Genomic DNA, 23,836 nt, shown 5'->3' with positions numbered 1-23,836 from the left:
AAGTCAAAGTGACTAATCTTTCGCCTTTTTTCTTCGTTCCTTTGATGTTCTGAAGAACGCTGTCAAACACTTTTTTTGCAGGCAGTTTGCACTGGGTATAATGAATGAGCCATTTGGCCTAAACGGTTTTTTGCTCCTCCAACCCCCCCCACCCACCTCTCCACCCATGTTTTAACTTATGCGCCACTCTAATGCGTTCAGAAGGTCACCACCACCAGCGCCATAAGGCACATCCACACGCACGAGAGTGTGGGGAAAATTAAAGGAAAAAAAGACGCAAAGCCGACACCACCATTTGGAGTGTGACATAAAAAGTGATAAAATATGAGCAGCATAAATGTCCGTGCTTCTTGGTTGGGCAAAAATTTATGCAAAGGCCAGGTCGGATGCTGGGCGATGAGATTCTCGAGATATGTTTTGTTCTGGAGGGCAAAAATGTCTTTATAATATTAAAATAATTTGAAAAATAGTTTCAATCTTGATTTCGTGAAAATAAAGGATTCATTTATCGTGAAGACTTCCATCATTGCCATGATTTTTCGTTCAGACATACACTCAAAAAAATGAGTTCGCGTAAACGTGAACAGAGTTCATGCCAAAGGGAGCCAGGAAGAAAACTGTTCACTTTCATGGTGCAATGCACTATAAAAGTTGAACAGTTTTCTTCCTGGTTCCCGGTGACATGAACTCTGTTCACGTTTACGTGAACTCATTTTTTTGAGTGTATAAATTTTGCGTCCCCATCAATATTTTGACAAAATTCCTTCTACGAGCTGTTTAGAATAGTGCTCTACACATTGTCGCCGTCGTGCTAACTTGACGTACGTGCATTTTGAGCCAAATTAAGTTAAGAACGCCATTTTGTGCAGCTCACAATGCCTCATCTTTTGACCTTCATACCATACCATACCAATCAGCTTAGAACACCATACGCGGTGCCCGTGCTGTATCAAGAAGGTTGTTCCATGTTGCTCGGTTCTGGGCTGCAGCTCGCCAGTCTCCTAGGTTGCAGATCTTTCTTAGGTCCGCCTCGATCTGATTACCCCATCGTGCACGCTGTGCTCCTGCTCTACGGCCTGTGCCACCATCCGGTCGCGCGCGGTCAAAGAGCATCCTGACAGGATGGTCTTCGTCCATCCTCGCGACATGGCCGGCCCACCTGAGCGTCCCGATTCTCGCCAGGGTGACGATTGTCGGTTCTCCCAGCAGCGCGTGCAGTTCGTGGTTCATGCGCCTTCGCCACTCGTTCTGAGCTGTACGTACTCCACCGTAGATCGTTCGCAGCACCTTCCGTTCGAAAACTCCAAGGGCTCGTTCGTCCTCTTGCCGCAGCGTCCAGGTCTCATGGCCATAGAGGGCAACCGGTCTAATCAGTGTCTTGTACAGGGTCAGCTTCGTGGCGCGTTGCACTCGATCAGATGTCAAGGTTTTCCGTAATCCAAAGTAGGCGCGATTCGCGGAGTGGATACGAGTCCGGATCTCTAAGCTGGTGTCGTTGTCGGTCGTTACCAGCGATCCCAAGTACACGAATTCGCTCACCTCCTCCAGCACATCGTCATCCACAGCTAAAGGGGTGAGTCTTGGGGGGTCAACGTCCTTTGAGCCCCTCCCTTTCATGTACTTTGTTTTCGTCGTATTCATGGCCAATCCAATTCGTCTTGCTTGCGTCTTTAAGGCGGTGTAAACCCTTTTCACCGTCTCTAGGTCTCTCGCTATAATGTCAATGTCGTCCGCATAAGCAAGAAGTTGGACTGTCCTGTTGCAAATCGTGCCTCTCGTGTCTATACCCGCTCTTCGCACAACTCCCTCAAGTCCGATGTTAAACAGCGCATTGGATAAGCCGTCACCTTGTCGTAACCCTTGGTGCGATTGGAAGGGTCCGCTAGCTCCCCTGCCACTCGCACGTGACACATCACACGATCCAAGGTAGCCTTGATCAGCCGAGTCAGTTTGTCCGGAAATCCGTTCTCGTGCATGATCTGCCATAGCTGTTCGCGGTCGACTGTATCGTAAGCTGCCTTGAAATCGATGAAGATGTGATGTGTGGGCACGTTGTACTCACGGCATTTCTCGAGGATCTGCCGGAGCGAGAAAATTTGGTCCGTGGTGGCCCGAGCGCCAGTAAACCCCGCTTGATAGGGGCCCACGAACCTCCGTGCGTACGGTGTCAGCAGACGGCAGAGGATCTGGGAGAGGATTTTATAGGCCGCGTTGATAAGCGTGATGCCGCGGTAGTTGCCGCAGTCCAGCTTATCGCCCTTTTTGTAGATGGGACACACGACACCATCCATCCATTCTTCTGGTAGTTTCTCCTCCTCCAGATCTTAGAAATCACCAAGTGGATCGCCCTCGCCAACTGCTCTCCTCCATATTTGAAGAGCTCACCGGGTAACCGATCTTTACCGGCGGCCCTGTTGTTCTTCAGCTGCCTGATCTCCTTCTTCACCGTCTCCAGATCAGGTGCCGGGAACTGTTGGTCAGCAGCGGGCGATCCAAGTTGGGCTTCAGAGCCGTCTCTATGCGCTACATCGCCGTTGAGGTGCTCGTTGAAGAACTGCTGCCACCTGTTCAACACCTCGCCTTTGTCCATAAGAAGGTTTCCCTCGGCGTCCCGACAAGTGTTGGCTTGCGGTGCATAGCCTTTGCGGGACCGGTTAACCTTCTCGTAGAACTTTCGCGTCTCGTTCTGCCGGAACAGCTGCTCTATTTCGGCGCGATCGCGATCTTCCAGCTGGCGCTTCTTGAGCTTGAAGACCGTTCTCTGCTGTTTCAGCGCTTGCTTGTATCTGGCCACGTTCTCATCAGTTGCAGCTCTCAGCTTCACCGCATAAGCTGCTTTCTTCTCGTCAAGTAGCCGCTGGCACTCCTCGTCGAACCAGCGCTGCTTTCCAACTCGGACCGTACTACCTAGCGCGGCTTCAGCGGCACTGTCGATGGCCGAGCATATTCTGCTCCATCCATCGTTGAGCGAGGCAGCGCCGAGTTCCTCCTCCGTTGGCAGGCTCGCTTCCAGCTGCTGCACGTAGTGCTGAGCCGCAGCCGTGTCCTGCAGCCGCTCGGTGTTGAACGGCGGTGGGAGCCGGCTCCGTCGTCGGTGGTACGTCGTCGACAGTTTTGAGTGCATGCTTGCACCCACCAGGTAGTGGTCCGAGTGGATGTCCGCACCGCGGTACGTGCGGATGTTCCGTATGTCCGAGAAGAATCGGCCGTCGATGAGGACGTGATCGATTTGTGTTTTTGTTCGTTGGTTAGGCGATGTCCAGGTGACTTTGTGGATGTCTTTCCGGGGGAAGAAAGTGCTCCGTACCACCATACCGCGGGAGGCTGCGAAGTTGATGCACCGCTGGCCGTTGTCGTTCGTGACGGTGTGCAGGCTGTTCGGCCCGATCACCGGCTTGTACATCTCCTCCCTTCCTATGCGGGCGTTCATATCTCCGATGACGATCTTGACGTCCCTCTGCGGGCAGCTGTCGAACTTCTGCTCCAGCTTCGCGTAGAACGCTTCCTTCTCGGCATCGGATGATTCCTCGTGTGGGCAATGTACGTTGAAGATGTGATAGTTGAAGAAACGGCCTTTAATCCTCAACCTACACATCCGGTCGTCGATCGGCTCCCAATCTATCACACGACTCCGCATCTTGCCCAACACTATGAAGCCGGTTCCCAGCTTGTTTTCGGCTCCGCCGCTCTGGTACATGGTGAGCTCCAAAGCATCATCCTCCCACATCTTCGCTCCCTTCCAGCACATCTCCTGCTGTGCTACAACATCGAAGTTGCGGGGTTTGAGCTCGTTCAACAGAGCGTAATCATACCCATCGAAACGTAGCGATCTGCAGTTCCATGTTCCGAGTTTCCAATCGGTGTCCTTTTCTTGCCTAGGTCTATGCCGTTTGTTCCGGATCCTTATTCCTTCTTGATTGTTCGTAATGTTGTTATTTTCGGTATGCAGCCGGATTGGGGCTGCGATACCTAGTCTCGGGGTGGGGCTGCCACCTTGAAGCTACCGAGACCCAGCTCCGGTTTTCTCTCGACACCGTAACGGGGGCCTTTCTCACGAGGCCTAACGGCATAGCTACACCCTCCGAGGAGGATGGAGCCCCCTTCCCTGTCAGCATACTACCAGAGTTCCCACCGGGGTTGGTTACCCGATCTCTCCAATGGTTACTAGTATCCCGGCTAGCGCCGCGGGGAGGCCAGGGTATCGGAGTTACTGGACAAGAGGCTAAAGGACCGCTTGGTGGGTCTATTTTATTCCTGCGGTACTCGAAGTACCTATGGTACGCCATGTCCAGTCGTTCGCCAACCTTCACAGATCCCCAAAATTCGTTTTTAATCCTGAGATATTCAATGAAAACCAAAAAAGCTCCGAAATTTTTTGTCACTTTTCATATGAAAGAAGTTTCAATCTTGTCGTGCTATCTTGTCACTCCCTGAAAATTGATGTAAATGCGACAACTGGCCAAAGGGATTTCAGGTCAGAACGCGTTTGACGCACGTTCAAGTTAGATTACCGTAAATATTTGTAATTATAACTCGGGTCTCCAGCAACCAACTTCAACCAAACATCGGGGCAATGCACATAATGGTCTGCCAAATAAAACGTGTTTGGTATTGTTTACATTGCGTGCTTTCGTTTTTGTTTATTCAAGGTCAAACATTAAAACGCGTTTTTTTCGGAACGTCAAAATGGCTGGTGCGACAAGATAGCACGACGACGTCGACATGCTGATTATTTCATTCCTTACTCCGGGAACCGTGGTGTAGGGCCAAGCGTGATTGCCTCTCACCCAGTCGGCCTGGGTTCGATCCCAGAAGGTCCCGGTGGCAAATTTTGAGACGAAATTTGTCACGCCTTCCGTTGGACGGGAAGTAAATGTTGGCCCCGGTCTAACCTAGAGGTTAGGTCGTTCGCTCAGTCCAGGTGTAGGAGTCGTCTCCCTGGGTCCTGCCTCGGTGGAGTCGCTGGTAGACAGTTGGACTAACAATCCAGAGGTCGTCAGTTCGAATCCCGGGGTGGATGGAAGCTAAGGTGTAAAAAGAGGTTTGCAATTGCCTCAACAATCAAGCCTTCGGACACCTAGTTTCGAGTAGGAATCTCGTAATCGAGAATAATTTGTTTTTTTTTTTTTATAATTAACCTTTCGATAAGTTAGACTTGTTTCCTAAAATAAATAACAATAATAAACATATTTTTAATTGTGGTTAAGTGTAATCATCACTTCTTTAGGATAAAATAAGTCATTTTTTAAACGAATAATCACTTCAAGAAAAATATAATTTGAAATTTTGTCAAATAATATGTTAAATGCTTTTCGATTGCAAATTCGACTTTAAATTATATTTGTTCATCATATTTTTGACAGTAATTTTGATATTTTCGAATAATCACAATTTTTAGAAAATTTTAAGGTCACTGCCTTTTTTTGAGGCAAAAACAAAAATATTTATGTATTTTTGTAAGAATTTAAATGAAAAGCCATGTTTATAACGTTTGATAAAAGTTTTTTCAATTGCATTTTGTATTTGATAGAAGTTGTGAGTTCGAATCCCACCTGATTCTCAAAGGTTTTTTGTTCATATTCAAAGTTCAATTCCTGATTCCAAATTTCAAGAGAACCGACCGGGATTTGATCCCTGAACCTTCTGCTTTCGAGGCAGAAGCCGCAACCATTAAGCCACGAAGCCGGTGCCTTGATAGAAGTTTTATTGAATGTCGAGAAAAAAACGTGGTATTGTACATCTGAACTTCTTAAAAAATCGATAAATCATCGCTTGTGTCCTATCTTGTGACACGTCCTATCTTTTAACAGCAGACGTGTCACAAGATACAACACAAGCGGCGATATTTCAAAATGAGCCTAAACATGCTAAATATGATAATCAACGCAGGAAAACGCATTTCTATTTGTTTCAGTTGATATGACTTCTTTTTCCATTTAAATTTATAGGTTAAAAATGTATAATATATTTCGGCTCGATTTTGAAGGGAGGGCAACATAATCTTAAAAAAATATTTTCAATGGCCTAACTTTAGAACAATTTATTTTTGCACATTTTGTGTTTAAAAGAGAAAAAAATATTTCAATAGTTATTTTTATTATTTTTGCCTAAAATATTAACAAGCACAACGTCTCATGTTTACCTGATACCATGCGTCAAGTACAGGGGGGTGGTGTCAGAGTAAAGGGATGTTCTACTCGCCCATCACCATAATCTTTCATTAGTATTAGTGAGTAGCCCCTGTCTGAAAACTAGCCCACGCATTAGTGTTTGTGAGTAGCCCCTATCTGAAATCTGCTGCTGATGGTAGTGGTAGATGGCGGCCTTCTGTTTACATTTAGAAACGTCAAAGCGATCGAACCATATTTTTTAAATGTGAAATTCTTTGCGGCAGCGCGGCTTTGAACATATTTTGTTTTCATGTTTGCGTAATCAAATAATAACTGTTAGAAAATCAAATGTCGCGGCTGCCGCCGAATGTTCGTCGTGGTCCAGATCACCAGCCGAAAAATAACGGTGGATCTGTTGAAAAAGGAGCACCCCGGATTTTTTTGTGGCAAAACATAAAACCTCAACCTGCTTGATCTGCACCTGCCTGACTGTTTGCGCCGGAAAGGCCGGATTTGAGCTGATCAACGTTGCTGTCAGTGGAGCTGTTCAGAGCAGTACGGTTCCGCTATCCACTGCAGTAAGTTGGCCAGAACGAATTCCTCGGTGAGGTGTTGATAAGCAGCTTTTTTGCGGCGGTCCAGATTAAGTGACGGATTGGCTTCGAGGAGACCCCGTTCATCGAAATTCTCCTCCTTTTAGCCAAAATTGTATTTTTTCCGAGTGGATCAATGCACGCGGTTTCGTTTATTGATACAATTTGACAGACGTGTTTTTGTTGTTGTCTTATTCATCTTCTCGTACGCGTCAGAAGCTTTGGTTACAAAAAGATGGCTGCCATCGCAGGGGGTCGGTCAAGTACGATTTATTCACATTTCCACTCAACATGCATCACGTGGTAGGTAAATTCTGCATCTGAAAGATTAACAAAACGATATCTCAAGAGATTTTAAGATGCCCACCATGCGGAAAAATTATTCTTATGTAAAATCGTCTGGGGAACACGATGGTGAAGTTTAATTCAAAATTAAATTGCATTTATATTGAGAAAATTGCATTTAAAGTTTTCAACTGCGCAAAATGCATCAAAGTTTGATTCCAATCAAAAATCAGATGACGCCAATCTATTCTGCGTCCGATTTCCTTTAAAAATAGCTGTCGAGTGGTTTCCAAGATATGGCCATTTTAAAACAGAGCTATGGTGATTTTTTGCTTGTAAATTTCTGATGGTTTAATCGATTTTCACCATAAAAGGATGAATATACATCTAATTTTTTCGATTTGCAACTACACTCGCTCATTTTGAACAAAAATACGGTCGACATTGTCAGAAAATGTAAAATCTGTCGAAATCGGACAATATTTGGCACAGATAATAATAAATCTTTATTCTAACTGATACTTCAAAAATTTGGCATTCCCAGATTTATCTGGCAATCGAGTTTTTTTACCGAATTCACGAATTTTTTTTAAACTTTAGGATTCCGATTTGTATAAAAACCTTTTTGCTGTGAATAGTTCTACCAAAACAATTTTTTTTAGAAAAATAATAGTCAAACTCGAGAAGGTTCGATTTACATTTTTACTTGGACCCATCATTGAAAAGAATGAAACAATATTCTTGAACTCAAGTATTAAAAATAGAATAGACTAATCTTAAAATACAAGTTCTTATCGCACTCCACGACCAATGATCGCCACATCACTGTATTTGTTTATGCAACTGAAGTTTTATCGCTGTCGAGTGAGTCACAACAAAAATCTAAGTTTATTTCGCCGATCATTAATTCAAGCTTATTTTCAATGTCACAATGGTTTTGTTCTCAGTTTGCTCCCAACTTTCTTCCAAAGTAGTCTTCGTTGGAAAGATTTTTAAACCTTCAGGATGGACAATTGGATTAGAATTTTGGTTCTGGCTGTCATCATTGGAACTGCTGGGTTATCGTTAGCTACAAATTCTACCGATAAGGATTTAAGCAAAGAAGCACCGTTTAGTAACGAATCTTCTAGTTTAGATAAGCCTCATCATGGCTTATTTCGAACTCATCCTAGAAGAACAATAGTGGTGGAAATAGCAGAAATTAAACAGGAATTTAATTTGCCATGTGATATAGACGGAACCCTAAAACCCAACAACATTACGTGGAGAAAAAACGGGAAAATAATTCTTAGAAACTCGACACATTATTTGTACGAAGGATCTTCGTTGAAAATTACAAAACTGGTGGGAATCGATAGTGCAGATTACAAGTGTACAGCATGTAATAGTGTAGGCTGCATGGATTCTACGCTGACCTTTAGGGCGTTTTACAAAATGATGAATTATTCTATGCGGAACATGTCCGTATTGGAAAATTCTACAGTAATTTTTCACTGCTATTTACAGATCCAGCCTAATGAAAATTTCAAATATAAGATGTTTAAAGGAAAGTTTGCTGAAATGAAACATTTGATGGATTTGTCGGCTACAATAGATTTGCTAGAAACTTTAAGAGTTTTAACTATAGACCATGTTAAAGCAGAAGATGCTGGTTGGTACACTTGCATTGCATCTAAGTATCATTTAGATAATATCTATGAAGTGGTAGGGCACAAAAGTGCGTATTTAGAGGTGTTAACTAAATCAGACAGCAGTAACAATAGCAAGACTACAAGTTTGTTAATAACAGTTCTGATTGCCCTGGTTGTGATTGCAACTTTTACAGTTTTAGTTATATTTGGACGTCGTCGAGTGCAGAGCAATAACAAGTACTATCCAAGATGGATTAAGAAAGTTACAGTTACGAGAAATGATGAAAATACTGATTCAGTAGAATTTCAAATACCTATAGTGACGATTCATCGATCTATGATAATAGAAAATAATTTGTACAAGTCAGCATCAGTCTCAGAGTACGAGTGCCCAACAGATTGGGAGTGGGAAGTTCAGCGGTGTAGAATCAATCTTGGAAAGTTGCTTGGAGAAGGTGCCTTCGGACAGGTCGTCCTGGCTGAAGCTTTTGGATTCTTAAAAGGAGGTAAAACTGTTCCAGTGGCTGTCAAGATGCTTAAAGAAAGCCATTCGGATGATGATGTTGAGAATCTTGTGTGTGAACTCGAGATCATGAAAATGGTGGGAAGGCATCCAAACGTTATCAACTTGCTCGGATGCTGTACCAATGATGGTCCACTGTACGTCATCATGGAGCACGCGATTCATGGAAGCTTGAAGGGATTTCTTCTGGAACATATTTTGGAATCTGATGAAGCTGAGAAGAAAACCATCACAATTCAGCAATTAGTTTCCTTCGCTTCGCAAATTGCCTCCGGAATGGTGTATCTTTCGTCGATCAAGTGCGTTCATCGAGATTTGGCCGCCCGCAACATCCTCGTCGCAGAAGGACTCATCATGAAGATCTCCGACTTTGGACTTGCTAGGGACGTTCACCACCAGGAGTACTACCGGAAGCTGACCGCTGGCAGGATGCCAATTCGCTGGATGGCACCGGAATCTCTCGAGTTTCTCTTCTTTGACTCGAAGACTGACGTCTGGTCCTTTGGGGTGCTACTCTGGGAGATCATGACTCTTGGAGGTCAACCGTATCAGTTTCTGCCAGCAGGAGAAAATTTGCTGAGGTATCTGAAGCAAGGACATCGATTGGAGCAGCCAAGATGCTGTCCCGATAAGGTTTACCGTGTTATGAATCAGTGCTGGCAGAACAACCCCGAACAAAGATCATCGTTTATCGAAATTGGAGAACAGTTGAAGACCTATTTGGATGAAGCTCCTGATGAAAAACTAAATTTGAACCATGATTGATAACTGACGAATGCTCAAAATAAAATCAACTCAAATCTTCTTTCTGACATCAGCCTTCCCAAAATCTCGAATGTCGTCCAAAATACCCGAATATATGCCCTCCACCAGAATGTCCTTGGACCCCCAACGCAAGACTCCAACCTTTTTTGGCAACATTCTTTCCGCTCCATCCGCCAACATCCGCTTTGCGGCAACATCATTTATGAAATTTGATATTTTCATTCTTTCGCAACATCGCCAAAAAAAAGTCGCCTTCTCGAAAATCGCAGACAAAGTTTTCGTGTCGTCATTTTTCGATCATGTCGCCGCAAAATTCTTTGATGCTCCAGTGATGATACTCGTTATGATTTTTTTTCTTCTCTTGCCCAGGTTATGTGACAACCTGTACCAAAACTCTAACGATTTATGATTTATTGCGGCCATTTCGCTTCGTCCCCAAACCAGCTCCAACTCGCCAACCAGATAACAATGATAAATATGAGTTATTGTCCTTTGATTATGAATTATCGTCCCGCGGTCGTCATCATTGTGTTGCGAGTGAATCAGAGGGAGTTTTTTCCTGCTCTTTCGAGTATGTGTCACTCGTGTTTATATCCAATTTCAAACGATTTAATTTTTTCCACTTGACAGCTGCCGGGCCGGACCGGGAAAATGTGGTGGGATGGGATGGCAAGAAATTGAGCGATTTTTGGGAATCAATAATTTATCTTTTAATTGCTTCAATATCGTTTCCGATGAACAATGGATATTGATCGGGAAATGTGTGTGTGCTTGTGATTGCATTTGAGTCGTGATCGCACAGTGGTTCAATAAAAAAAACATTTAAAAAGATTAAAAAAAAAATTCTAATTTCGGATGAAATAATTTAGAAACTGCTTGGTTTTTTTTATGTTTATCCAACTTTCAAAGTTTTATAGAAATACTTTTTACTGCCTTGTCAAGTTGAAACTCTTTTTTTAAATTATGATAGATGTTATCGACAATATTCATTATAAATTCACATTCACAATGAAAAATGAAATCCCCGAGTCTTCTCAAAATTGGGTTTATAAATATAAAAAAAAAAATCTGGGCCTTAATAATTGCAATGTAAGTAAAAGTTTATTGAACTGAAAGCAATCTGAAATGCATTTTTCTGTTTTGATAACCATATTAAACATGTTTGAACTCGTTATTTTATTTTATTTTTTTTATAAAATTCCAATGTACAGCACCGCAATTTTTTTTCTTCTTGCAAAATAATAAATTTCGTAAATACTTAGATATTTTGGATACTAAAAATTGTAAAACATCTTGATAGGTGAATAATGCATTTTAAAACATTTGGACCGTGGATTATTATTTCAATTTTAAACTGTTTTTGATGATCAGTGTCAGATTTTAAAAATATTTACAACGGCCTAAATATACAGCAATCCCATTTCAAAAGAACCTAATCCGAAAAAAAGTTCTCCCATCGCACTCAAAATATTTCTGCGAGTTCCTTGGCCAAAATAATAAGATCCGTATGTTTTTGTTTGGCCATTAGGGTCACCTACACCTTACTAGAGTGGTCCAAAAAATTGTCATGTTCGTCAATTTTAGCAAAAAAGCATATTTTTCAAAAAATCATAACTCTACGCCATTCTAACCGATTTTAGATGTCTTGGACGCAAATAAAAGGTGATAAGTTGGTATTTTTAGGAAAAATAGTCTAAAGATCGACAAATCTAGCCTAACATTTCAAAAGGTCGAAGGAACTTTAAATGCCGTTTTGACGGTGTCTAGACCAAAAAGCACATGTCTGAAAATAATTTGATCGGATACATTGGACAATTTGACGTAACATACTCTAAAAAGGGATGTATTCCTTAAAATAATTCTGAGATATGATTTTTTAAACTAAAATTTGGGATTTTCGACACGTTCGCGCAAAATAAGAATATGAAGAAAATGGCTAAAAATTACTTTTTTCCCTAAAACTGTGATGATTTTAAAATTTCCACGATGACCTTTACTGGTTTGGATACCAAAATTTCTGGCTTTTTACTACGAAAATTTCAACCAATTTTTTTTGGAAACAAAAATAAATGCAACATTAAACTTAAATATCAAATTTATAGAAATTATGTAAACAGTTCAACATTTACTCCTGTTTTTTTTAATAAATTATCGTAAATTAATCCATTTTCTCTTGAACAAAATCTTTCTACATTATTAACTATTAAACGATGTTTTGAAAATGGTATCGAGTGAAAATAAAGTAAAATATATCCTAATGAGGCTGGTAAAAATTTTATTTAAAGTTTTTGTCTCCCCCCCTTCAAAAATCAGAGTTGTTCAAAAAACTATAAATTTCAATGGAAATTGAAGTGCAATTAGCTGAAATCAATTTAAAATGCATTTCCCTGCGTTTAGAATCATAATTAGCATATTTGGGTTGATTTAAAAATCTGTTGATTTTTTGAAAATTTTTGATGTTTAGTATCGCAAAATACTATTTTTTTTTTTCGCTTAAATTATTGTTTTCGTCAAATCTTAAATTTTTTGAAAACTAATGATTGCAAAACAACTAAACTAGTGTAAAATACTTTTTCCATGTTAATGTTGGAACTTTGGCTTGTTATTTCAAAATTTATTTATTTTTATTATTTTGCCCTTCCACCCTCCCCTTCCCCCCCCCCCTAGCGTAGCCAGAGCCAAGGGACAAAAACTTTGAAAAATATTTGCATCGGCCTTATTTAAATGACACAGGAATCAACCAGAGCAAAATCAAATTTCATTTAGAATAACTAATTCAAATAAAATAATACAATGCAGTCATTTTTTTTAACCGATTGAATTGATAATAAAATATTCGAGTTTTTTGTTTCCAATCATAAGTAAAATTTTCATTCAAATCGGTGCAGATTTGGCGATTTTGTAAAATAAATTACTTGTTTTTAGGTAAAATATTTATAATAGAATCGAAAGCCACAAAAAAGTAGATTTTGTTCTACAAACTCCCATTTTGACCCTAAAAAGAAGTCAATTAGTGATTTTTTTTCATCTTCATTGTGAATCTACTAACTTTTCTGTCATTCTCTTAATGATGATATGGCCTACTTTTTTTCACCAAAAATAACAGAATCAAAAAGTAGTAATATTAGTTCTGCTTTTCAGCACTCAAGTGAGTGCTTTTAAGTTTGATTTTTCAATAATTTCTATTGACAAGTGATAATTTTCAACATCATTTAAATTTCAACAGAAATATATTAATATTCCCATTAAAAGGTTTGACTTAATATTCCCATTAACAGGTTGTTTTCCAGAATTGCAACTAAATGTTGTTTGCAACTCGTTAAAAACTTAAAATTTTCAAGCGATTTTTACAGAAATTATAATGTTTCTGTTTCGTACTTTTAAACTGACGTTATGTGGACACATATGAGAACTTAAGAACTTAAAAAAATCATTTTAGTTGATTTAAGACCAAAATCTGCAGAAAAAAAAAACAATTTATAGAGAAGTAATCCAATTTTAAACAAAATTATGTCCTATTCCATTTATCCAAAGTGCGTTCTTCCAAACTAACAAAAAATAAAAACAAAAAAGTAAAAAACAGAGAAAAGCGAATTACGAGCAATGTCGGGTGCGTCCATGTTCCACGGAGGCAGGTTGCTCTCTGCTAAAGGCTCTGGAACAAATTTTTAATGAATTAATGTGAACGCCGGCACAAAATCAGCTCAGAAAAAAAATTGTTCGCCAAAGTTGCCAGAGAAGAGATTTCCAGTGTGTTGTACACTGTTTCATGTTTTGCTTTGGTCTGTTTTTTTTTGTGGGATTTCTGTTTTAGTTTTGCAACTGGAAAAATTGACTTTAAAAATATTTCTTTTCCTGTAAAATGTATATTTCAAAAATTATGTAAATGTTTTAGACTCTAACTTAGAGTAGACGTTTAAAAAAAAAATAACTCTCGATAAATAAATGTTTTAAAAAAAATCTGTAATCCTTTAAGGACGCAACCCATGTCAGGATGACCCCGGGCCACTTTTGGGGTGGCCATTGTGGCCAGGAAGGGATGAGGGTAGGCCATTCGCCTGGCTGGCCATTGTACTCTATGGCTGGGTGCAATGTGTCTGTCGCGATTATATTCTGGTGTTATTTAATTTTTTTTTCTGCTTCTCCCTCTCTCCAAACCAAAATTTCTCCTCTCTTTTCCAGCCGTTTCGCTGTACAAGCGTTAAATTCAGTGGGGATTTTGGAGTCCTTGCTGTTGCCGTTGGGGGTCATGGGACTTTATGGTGGATGCTGGCGCTCTGTTGCTACCGCTGGAATTAAACATAAATTAAATAAAGTGCCGTACGGTTGGTGATAGTGGTGAATAATGGAACCTCCCGGCTTGTGGTGGCGAGTTTTGGAGCAGGCGATGCCGGCTTTGTTCGTTCTGGGGATGCTGCTTTTTCAAGGTTTTGAGACATTGAGAAGAAACTCGCATTTTTTGTCCAAAGATTAAACGAAAGTAGAATTAAATTTCATGAAATCAGCCAATTTTGTAATAAATTTGAAAAAGAAATTTACTTTGAATTGATTGCCTGATAATTTATTTTGTTTTTGCTTCTCAAACATCCCTAACTGCACTCTACCAGACAATAAACTCCACCAACTCGCAAAATCCTTAATTTCTCACCCTCTAGCCCACGTGTGTAACAGACTTTACTCCAACCTCACGAAAAGGTCAGACAGTGGTGCTCGCGTAGTATATGCAATTAACTTCGATTGAAACTGCGATAAATTTTATTCCCACCGGCAAGAAACAAAAAAAAAAAAAACAAGTGAACCAGCGACCACGTCGTCGTAAAATCTGGCACCATACTTTATTCGGAAATCCTCCCGAAATGCGCCAATTTAAACCTCGGAGAAGTCTCCCATTAAGCCACGTGGGGCGTCGCATCCGACGCGGGGGTGTCGACCAGATGGAATTAAATTATCCAACCGACCAACGAACCAAAAAAATAAACGAAGCCGCGGATAATGGCTTTCACTTTCTGCCTTTTTCACTATTATGGCTTATTTTCTGGTCAAGTTCCGAGCTCCACGACGACTTGGTCGTCGTCGTCGTCGGGAAACATCTCCATTAAATCACCTGTTTGTCGTCTGTGACGTCGGGGCGTTCTTCGCAAAGGGACCACGTCTTTCTGGAGCCGACACAAAGCCGAAAATCCCTCGGAAACAAATTTCGAAGCCATTTCACATGATCATAAAATATGACAAAAAGTGACAGCCTAATGCGACATTTTTTCCTCTTTTTTCCTCTTGTGTGAGAGAACTGTGCTGGAGGGAAAAGTGTCCACCGCTGCCGCCTCCACCATTAAAGGTTATAATTTATGTAAATTACTGATAAATATTCTTGCCTTTGGCGGGAGAATGTTCTTGGGGTCTGGCGGGATGCTGGGCAACATTACATGGGAGACCGCGAAAGGTCAGTAGAATGAGGAAAATGTCGGCTATTTGATACTCTTTGTGACGATTTTTTAAATTATTGAATAAACCATTCAAGCATTCAAAAACATTACAGATTGACTATTTAGAAAAATTGAAGTTGTAAACAAAATAAAAAAAATTAATGGCAAAAATGCAAATGAGTGAGCAAAATTAAGACTTAAACGCTGAGGAAAAATGTATAAGAAATGTGAAATTACAAATTACAAATTACAAATTACAAATCACAAATTACAAATTACAAATTACAAATTACAAATTACAAATTACAAATTACAAATTACAAATCACAAATTACAAATCACAAATCACAAATTACAAATTACAAATTACAAATTACAAATTACAAATTACAAATTACAAATTACAAATTACAAATTACAAATTACAAATTACAAATTACAAATTACAAATTACAAATTACAAATTACAAATTACAAATTACAAATTACAAATTACAAATTACAAATTACAAATTACAAATTACAAATTACAAATTACAAATTACAAATTACAAATTACAAATTACAAATTACAAATTACAAATTACAAATTACAAATTACAAATTACAAATTACAAATTACAAATTACAAATTACAAATTACAAATTACAAATTACAAATTACAAATTACAAATTACAAATTACAAATTACAAATTACAAATTACAAATTACAAATTACAAATTACAAATTACAAATTACAAATTACAAATTACAAATTACAAATTACAAATTACAAATTACAAATTACAAATTACAAATTACAAATTACAAATTACAAATTACAAATTACAAATTACAAATTACAAATTACAAATTACAAATTACAAATTACAAATTACAAATTACAAATTACAAATTACAAATTACAAATTACAAATTACAAATTACAAATTACAAATTACAAATTACAAATTACAAATTACAAATTACAAATTACAAATTACAAATTACAAATTACAAATTACAAATTACAAATTACAAATTACAAATTACAAATTACAAATTACAAATTACAAATTACAAATTACAAATTACAAATTACAAATTACAAATTACAAATTACAAATTACAAATTACAAATTACAAATAACAAATTACAAATTACAAATTACAAATTACAAATTACAAATTACAAATGGGTAATTTCTCAACTCACGAAATAAATTGCACCCTCTTAGATTTGCGTGAAACTTTGTCTTAAACTTTGTCCTGATCACGAATCCGAGGTCCGTTTTTGATATCTCGTGACGGAGGGCGGTACACCTTCCATTTTGAACATGCGAAAAAGAGGTGTTTTTCAAATTTGCAGCCTGAAACGGTGATGAGATAGAAATTTGGTGTCAAATTTTATGTAAATTAGACGCCCGATTTGATGGCGTACAGAATACCGAAAAACGTGTTTTTCACGATAAAAACACTAAAGATTTAAAATTCTCCATTTTCCGTTACAACTGTAAAAATTGGGAACATGTCACTTAATGAGAATTTAATGTACTTTTCGAATTACATTGACAGAAGTCATTTTTCATTTAGAACAAATTTTTCATTTTAAAATTTCGTGTTTTTTCTAACTTTGCAGGGTTATTTTTTAGAGTGTAACAATGTTGTACAAAGTTGTAGAGCAGACAATTACAAAAATTTTGATATATAGACATAAGGAGTTTGCATAAAAACATCACGAGTTATTGCGATTTTACGAAAAAAAAGTTTTAAAAAAGTTGGTCGTCGTCGATCATGGCCGTTCATGGTTACCCGCGACAGACACGGACGACGAAACTAAGAGAAACGCAAAAAGTAACTTTTTCAAAACTTTTTTTTCGTAAAATCGCAATAACTCGAGATGTTTATAAGCAAACCCCTTACGTCTATATATCAACAATTTTTTAATTGTCTGCTCTACAACTTTGTAGAACATTGTTACACTCTAAAAAATAACCCTGCAATGTTAGAAAAAACACGAAATTTTAAAATGAAAATTTTTGTTCTAAATGAAAAAATGACCCTTCTGGGTCAATGTAGATTCGAAAAGTACATTCAATTTCCCATAAAATGACATGTTCCAAATTTTTTTACAGTCGATTAACGGAAAATGGGAGAATTTTTAAAACTATTTTAGTGTTTTTTTCGATGAAAATACGTTTTTCGAATTTGAGTACGCCATCAAATCGGGCGTCTAATTTACATAAAAGTCCCTTTGACACCAAATTTCTATCTCATCACCATTTCAGGCTGCAAATTATTGAAAAACACCTCTTTTTTCGCATGTTCAAAAATTGAAGGGGTCGTACCACCCCTCCGTCACGAGATATCAAAAAACGAACCTCGGATTCGTGATCAGGGACAAAAGTTACCCCTTAGGACAAAGTTTCACGCAAATCGAAGAGTGGTCGGGGCAACTTTTTCCGATTTCGTGTGAGTTGGTAGAGAATCACCCTATTGAGAATTGAGAATTGAGAATGAAAATTGAGAATTGAGAATTGAGAATTGAGAATTAAGAATTGCGAATTGCGAATTAAAAATTGAGAATGGAGAATTGAAAAATGAGAAATGAGATATTTTAAAACAAGAAAACATTAACAATGAACCGATAAATGTTCATAAAATCTGCATAACTGGTTGTAATCACCTCTCATAAGCTGGCAATCAAATAAAGCCATAACCGAAAAAAACAACGATCTTTTCAACATAATTTAAACCAACACCCCCCACACGCGCACCTTGCCCATAAATCTCACTGTTTATGGTTCGGCCCCGGCTTGAAATTCCGAAAATGTAATCCCCGTGTGTGTACACACTTGTCACCGGCGAGAGCCAAAACCAATTCACTTTCTTCACCGCCGACGGAGAGGTGGGGCCCATTTTCCGAGACAAAGTCACATTTCGGGGATTAAGCCCCGCGAAGAAGAAAACTTGTTTACGTTACGCCAACGTCCACGCAGACTGACCTTCAGTCCCGGCTGGACCTCGGCGGCGGAACGAGGAGAACCCCACCGAAAGAAGCCGGGCGTGACATAAATAAGAAATCATTTAACTAATCCAATCACAAACATGTCAGAGGCAACAAAATATAAATTAATTTCATTAGCAATTCCACCTCTGCTGCTTCGTCGGCGTCGTCTTCTTTGTTAATCGAGAGAAGGAGAGAGAGAGTGAGCTGACTTCACCCACGATTTCGGCGTTCTTTCTTTGAATGGACGTACATCATTTTGTTGCTTTGATTTTTTTTTTTAGCGAAGTTTCTGTTATGATTATTTCATATTATCAGTTTGGATCTGCACTATCGTTTTTCGTGTTATTTGAACGAAATAGATATTTTTGTTGACGATTCCTTGAACAGAAACAAAATCTTTGAATGGTTTAATAAAATTGAATCAAAACAAAAAATGCTTGTTACTAATCCAGAAGAACTAAAGCTTTATCGCTCCAGCAAATCCTCATTCCATCAGATCCGGCTCCTCTGTATGGGGACCATTTTACGCATCACAACCCATGGAGAGTCCAATTCCGGACCTCCCCCCAAACTCCTCTCAAATTTGTACCGCGACAATAATAACAATCACCATAATCATAAACGGCACCCACCCAGCCATAATTCCAGCTTGTCCTGGGAAAAATCGTGGAAAAAAGTGACCAAGAACAGAAAAAAAGTCACTTGACCGACCAGTGGCGAGTATCGAATTTACAGACAACATGGAAAGTTGGTGGGGGAGGGGGGGTCAATTCGAGGGCGGTGAGCCCCAAAAACCACCACCCACTTAATCTCATCCGGTGCCCGCGCGCGGATCAATCCGCGATTGATTCGACGGAAAATTCCGCAAAATAGCATCATCCGCTGCCACAATCAGAACAAGGATTTTTGGGCGGGAGGGGGTGGATGAAATGTGCCTTCCACGAACCAAAAAAAAAAAACTGGATAAAACGGTCGAATCAATGAATTCGTAATTGAGAGCGCGACAGATAAAAATAATAAATTTATATTAATTCGGATTTTCGGGCTGGCGTGCTTTTCGCGCTGGAATTAAATTGATATTACTTTTCATTTTTTTTATAAATAAATTCCGGGCAAAGCGATTTGGGGGGGTTGGCCTTGAAATTGATTTTTGACTCTTTCTACCAAATGAAATGAAATTTATTCACTTAGAGGTGACATTCATAATATTTTAATAATTTAAAACAATTTTTTATTGAATCTTTTTACAGAAATTTCGAAAGTTTTCTTTCATAAGAATTCAAGCTAAAAAAAAATGAATGAATTTGATCTCAGAACAGTTCGTTACGTTCGAAGCGACTGTTAAAAGGGGACCCGTTTTTTGAGTGACATTTAATTGTCCCACATCAATCAACGAGAACCGAGCCTCGCCACCACAAAACGAGACCAACAGTCTTTTGTGGTAGGATCGTTCTATCGTAAAAGGGAGATTCCTCTTTCTAACAACGGCTGCGGCCTAAGAAGAAGTCTGTGGGATGAGAAAATGGACCATTTCTCCGCGAGGAGACCCTGCATCTATCCATCACGTCTTATTAATTTTCAAATCTGATCAGCTGTATTTAGGCGAGTTAATATTGTTGCGCGATAGACTGGTCCAATATGTTTTCTTATTTTGAGATATTTCAAACTTGTAGGACAATCCCAATCCCAATACCAATCCCAACTTCCAACTTCCAACTTCCTACATCCAACTTCAAACTTTCAACTTCCAATTTCCAACTTTCAACTTCCAACTTCCAACTTCCAACTTCCTACTTCCTACTTCCAACTTCCTACTTCCTACTTCCAATTTCCAACTTCCAACTTCAAACTTCTTACTTCCAACTTCCAACTTCCAATTTCCAACTTTCAACTTCAAACTTCTTACTTCCAACTTCATACTTCCAATTTCCAATTTCCAACTTTCAACTTCCAACTTCCAACTTCCAACTTCCAACTTCAATTTTCCAACTTCAAACTTCCATCTTCCAACTTCCAACTTCCAACTTCCGAATTCCAACTTCCAACTTCCAACTTCCGAATTCCAACTTTCAACTTCCAACTTCCAACTTTCAACTTCCAACTTTCAACTAACAATTTCCAACTTTCAACTTCCAACTTCCTACTTCCAACTTCCAACTTCCAACTTCCAATTTCCAACATTCAACTTCCAACTTCCTACTTCCAACTTTCAACTTTCAACTTCCAACTTCCAATTTCCAACTTTCAACTTCCAACTTCCTACTTCCAACTTCAAACTTCCAACTTCCAACTTCCAACTTCCAATTTTCAACTTTCAACATCCAACTTCCTACTTCCAACTTCCAATTTCCAACTTTCAACATCCAATTTCCAACTTCCAACTTCCAATTTCCAACTTTCAACTTTCAACATCCTACTTCCTACGTCCAACTTCCAACTTTCAACTTTCAACTTCCAATTACCAACTTTCAACATCGAATTTCCAACTTCAAACTTCTTACTTCCAACTTCCAACTTACAATTTTCAACTTTCAAATTCCAACTTTCAACTTCCAACTTTAAACTTCAAACTTCCTACTTTCAACTTTCAACATCCAACTTTCAACTTCTAACTTCCAACTTCCTACTTCTAACTTTCTACTTCCAACTTCCAACTTCCAACTTCCAACTTCCAACTTCCAACTTCCAACTTCCAACTTCAAACTTCTTACTTCCAACTTCCAACTTCCAATTTCCAACTTTCATTTTCAAACTTCTTACTTCCTACTTCCAACTTACAATTTCCAACTTTCAACTTCCAACTTCCAACTTCCAACTTCCAACTTCCTACTTCCAACTTCCTACTTCCAACTTTCTACTTCCATCTTCCAACTTCCAACTTCCGAATTCCAACTTCCAACTTCCAACTTCCAATTTCCAACTTTCAACTTCCAACTTCCAATTTCCAATTTCCAACTTCCAACTTCCAACTTCCAATTTCCAACTTTCAACTTCCAACTTCCTACTTTCAACTTTCAACATCCAACTTTCAACTTCTAACTTCCAACTTCAAACTTCCATTTTCCAACTTCCAACTTCAAACTTCTTACTTCCAACTTCCAACTTCCAACTTCCAACTTCCAATTTCCAACTTTCAACTTCCAACTTCCAACTTCCAACTTCCAACTTCCTACTTCCAACATCCTACTTCCAACTTCCAACTTCCAACTTCCAACTCCCAACTCCCAACACCCAACTCCCAGCTTTAAACTCCTAGCTCCTAACTCCTAACTCAATGTGAGAAACCTCTACTTGAAAAGAAATTAAGTTTAAAAAAATATCTTCGAACCAACCTAGTGAACCGCAACCGGCGTGGGGACCTGTTTCGGGATCGATACTGTAACCACGCCGGACGACCCGTCACTCGACCAATTTGGTGTGCTTATGATTGCTGCTCAAAAAAAAAAAACTCGGGGCCCACTCGGAGGGATGAAGAGGGTCGTCGGAGACGCGCGCGCGCGCGTCGTATTTAAAGCTTCCAAGTGATCACGTAAAGTGTCAATCATTCGGGATTGCCGGTTTTGTCTGGGCTTAAATATTTTCTTCGTTTTTTCCTGCCTTCTTGCAACTTTTGAGTTATGAAGAATATGGCCTGTTGGGAAGGGGGAAGAAATTCTTCGGGACCAACGAGAAGAACGCAATTTGTTTTGTCTCCGTCTTTTTTTCCGAAGGGATCTAATCTGGAGGATTTCGTTAATCTTTACCCTGGGCCCGGGCAGGCTGGTAGACTGATTTGGGTTCGTTTGGCCAAGGTTAATTGGAATCAATTCATAATATTTTCGCAATACGCTGCAACTGCACTGAAATAGGATCATCAATAATGATGAAGTTCTGGGAACCTGTCTGGGCGGTAATGACTGTGGCACTGGGTACGGACGATTGGTAATGGTGGTGCTTTGGAATGCATGGGTGCAGTTGGATGTGGTATTCATTTGAAGTTTGGCATGGGAAACGAGAAACTACAATGTTTGGGAAATTAAATGAGCAGTTTATTGTTCTGTTAAAAATTTCAAATAAGACGTTATGTTTTTTCGATCTTTTTGTAAGATCCCTTTAACTTTGAAGATCTGATATCTTTGTAATCGAAAACAAAAAATAAATTTTGATTAGTTTAGGATTATTTTTGTATTTTTGTATTTTTGTATTATTGTATTATTGTATTTTTGTATTTTTGTATTTTTGTATTTTTGTATTTTTGTATTTTTGTATTTTTGTATTTTTGTATTTTTGTATTTTTGTATTTTTGTATTTTTGTATTTTTGTATTTTTGTATTTTTGTATTTTTGTATTTTTGTATTTTTGTATTTTTGTATTTTTGTATTTTTGTATTTTTGTATTTTTGTATTTTTGTATTTTTGTATTTTTGTATTTTTGTATTTTTGTATTTTTGTATTTTGTATTTTTGTATTTTGTATTTTTGTATTTTTGTATTTTTGTATTTTGTATTTTTGTATTTTTGTATTTTTGTATTTTGTATTTTTGTATTTTGTATTTTTGTATTTTTGTATTTTTGTATTTTTGTATTTTTGTATTTTTGTATTTTTGTATTTTGTATTTTGTATTTTTGTATTTTGTATTTTTGTATTTTGTATTTTGTATTTTTGTATTTTTGTATTTTTGTATTTTTGTATTTTTGTATTTTTGTATTTTTGTATTTTTGTATTTTTGTATTTTTGTATTTTTGTATTTTTGTATTTTTGTATTTTTGTATTTTTGTATTTTTGTATTTTTGTATTTTTGTATTTTTGTATTTTTGTATTTTTGTATTTTTGTATTTTTGTTTATTTTTTATTTTTGTATTTTTGTATTTTTGTATTTTTGTCTTTTTGTATTTTTGTATTATTATATATTGTAAATTCTATTTTTTTGTAAGTTGGCGGAAAAAACCCCATTTTTGTATTTTGAAAATTAAAGGATGTTTAATACGTGCCTATTTTATTCCAGATTTTTTATTCGAAGCACATTGATTAATTACTCAGCTTTCGATTCAATTTGCTCTACACTTAAATTCAATCACTTTAAAACTCTCCTCAACAACTGCTTCCCACTTTCCCAAGCTATTGACTGTTGCAGAATCGGAGTGGAAAAAGTACAAGTGCTAAACATTACAAACTGATTTACCCCACAATCCAACCTCGCTGTAAAAAAAAGAAGGAAAAAAAGAGTACTTCAGGATAATTGCGACCGCGCGCGGATTCCTGGAAATAAATATCTACCCCACTGACATTAAGGGGAAGCAGCACGCAGCGGAAAAGCCAATAATCGCTATCGATTCCACGGGCACAGGGATAAAAAGTAAGCAGTTTCACTTAAATAGAATTTTCCAACTTGTAATTGAGTTAATTAGTAAGCTCGGGAAAACTCGGCAGGATTTTCCACCCGTCACGACCTGTACTGAACTTAAAGGTGTGCGCTGTGGAAACGCAAATCTTAAAGACAAGAAGCCAAATTCCACCTTGAACACCTCCAGCTTCC

At 38.3% G+C, this 23,836-nt stretch overlaps 2 protein-coding genes across 2 annotated transcripts in view; both read left to right on the top strand.

Annotated features, from left to right (window-relative positions):
• The window catches only part of LOC6052535 (toll-like receptor 6), a 171,737-nt gene that overhangs the window by 123,713 nt on the left and 24,188 nt on the right, over window positions 1–23,836 (top strand). The window lies entirely within an intron of this gene.
• On the top strand, window positions 8,635–9,919 carry LOC6052536 (fibroblast growth factor receptor 3). The gene has a single exon (XM_001868754.2). It carries the CDS (start codon window positions 8,957–8,959, stop codon window positions 9,905–9,907), a length of 951 nt encoding a protein of 316 aa, XP_001868789.2. The 5' UTR covers window positions 8,635–8,956; the 3' UTR covers window positions 9,908–9,919.

This window comes from Culex quinquefasciatus, chromosome 2 (genome assembly GCF_015732765.1).
Source record: "Culex quinquefasciatus strain JHB chromosome 2, VPISU_Cqui_1.0_pri_paternal, whole genome shotgun sequence".
Lineage (NCBI taxonomy): Eukaryota > Metazoa > Arthropoda > Insecta > Diptera > Culicidae > Culex > Culex quinquefasciatus.
The sequence above is the reverse complement of the archived record's forward strand: the minus strand, read 5'-3'. Positions and strand labels throughout refer to the sequence as shown.

What these genes read in the sequence shown, in the direction of transcription:
- LOC6052536 (XM_001868754.2), top strand. Translation starts at nt 8,957, where the DNA reads ATGATAATAGAAAATAATTTGTACAAGTCAGCATCAGTCTCAGAGTAC.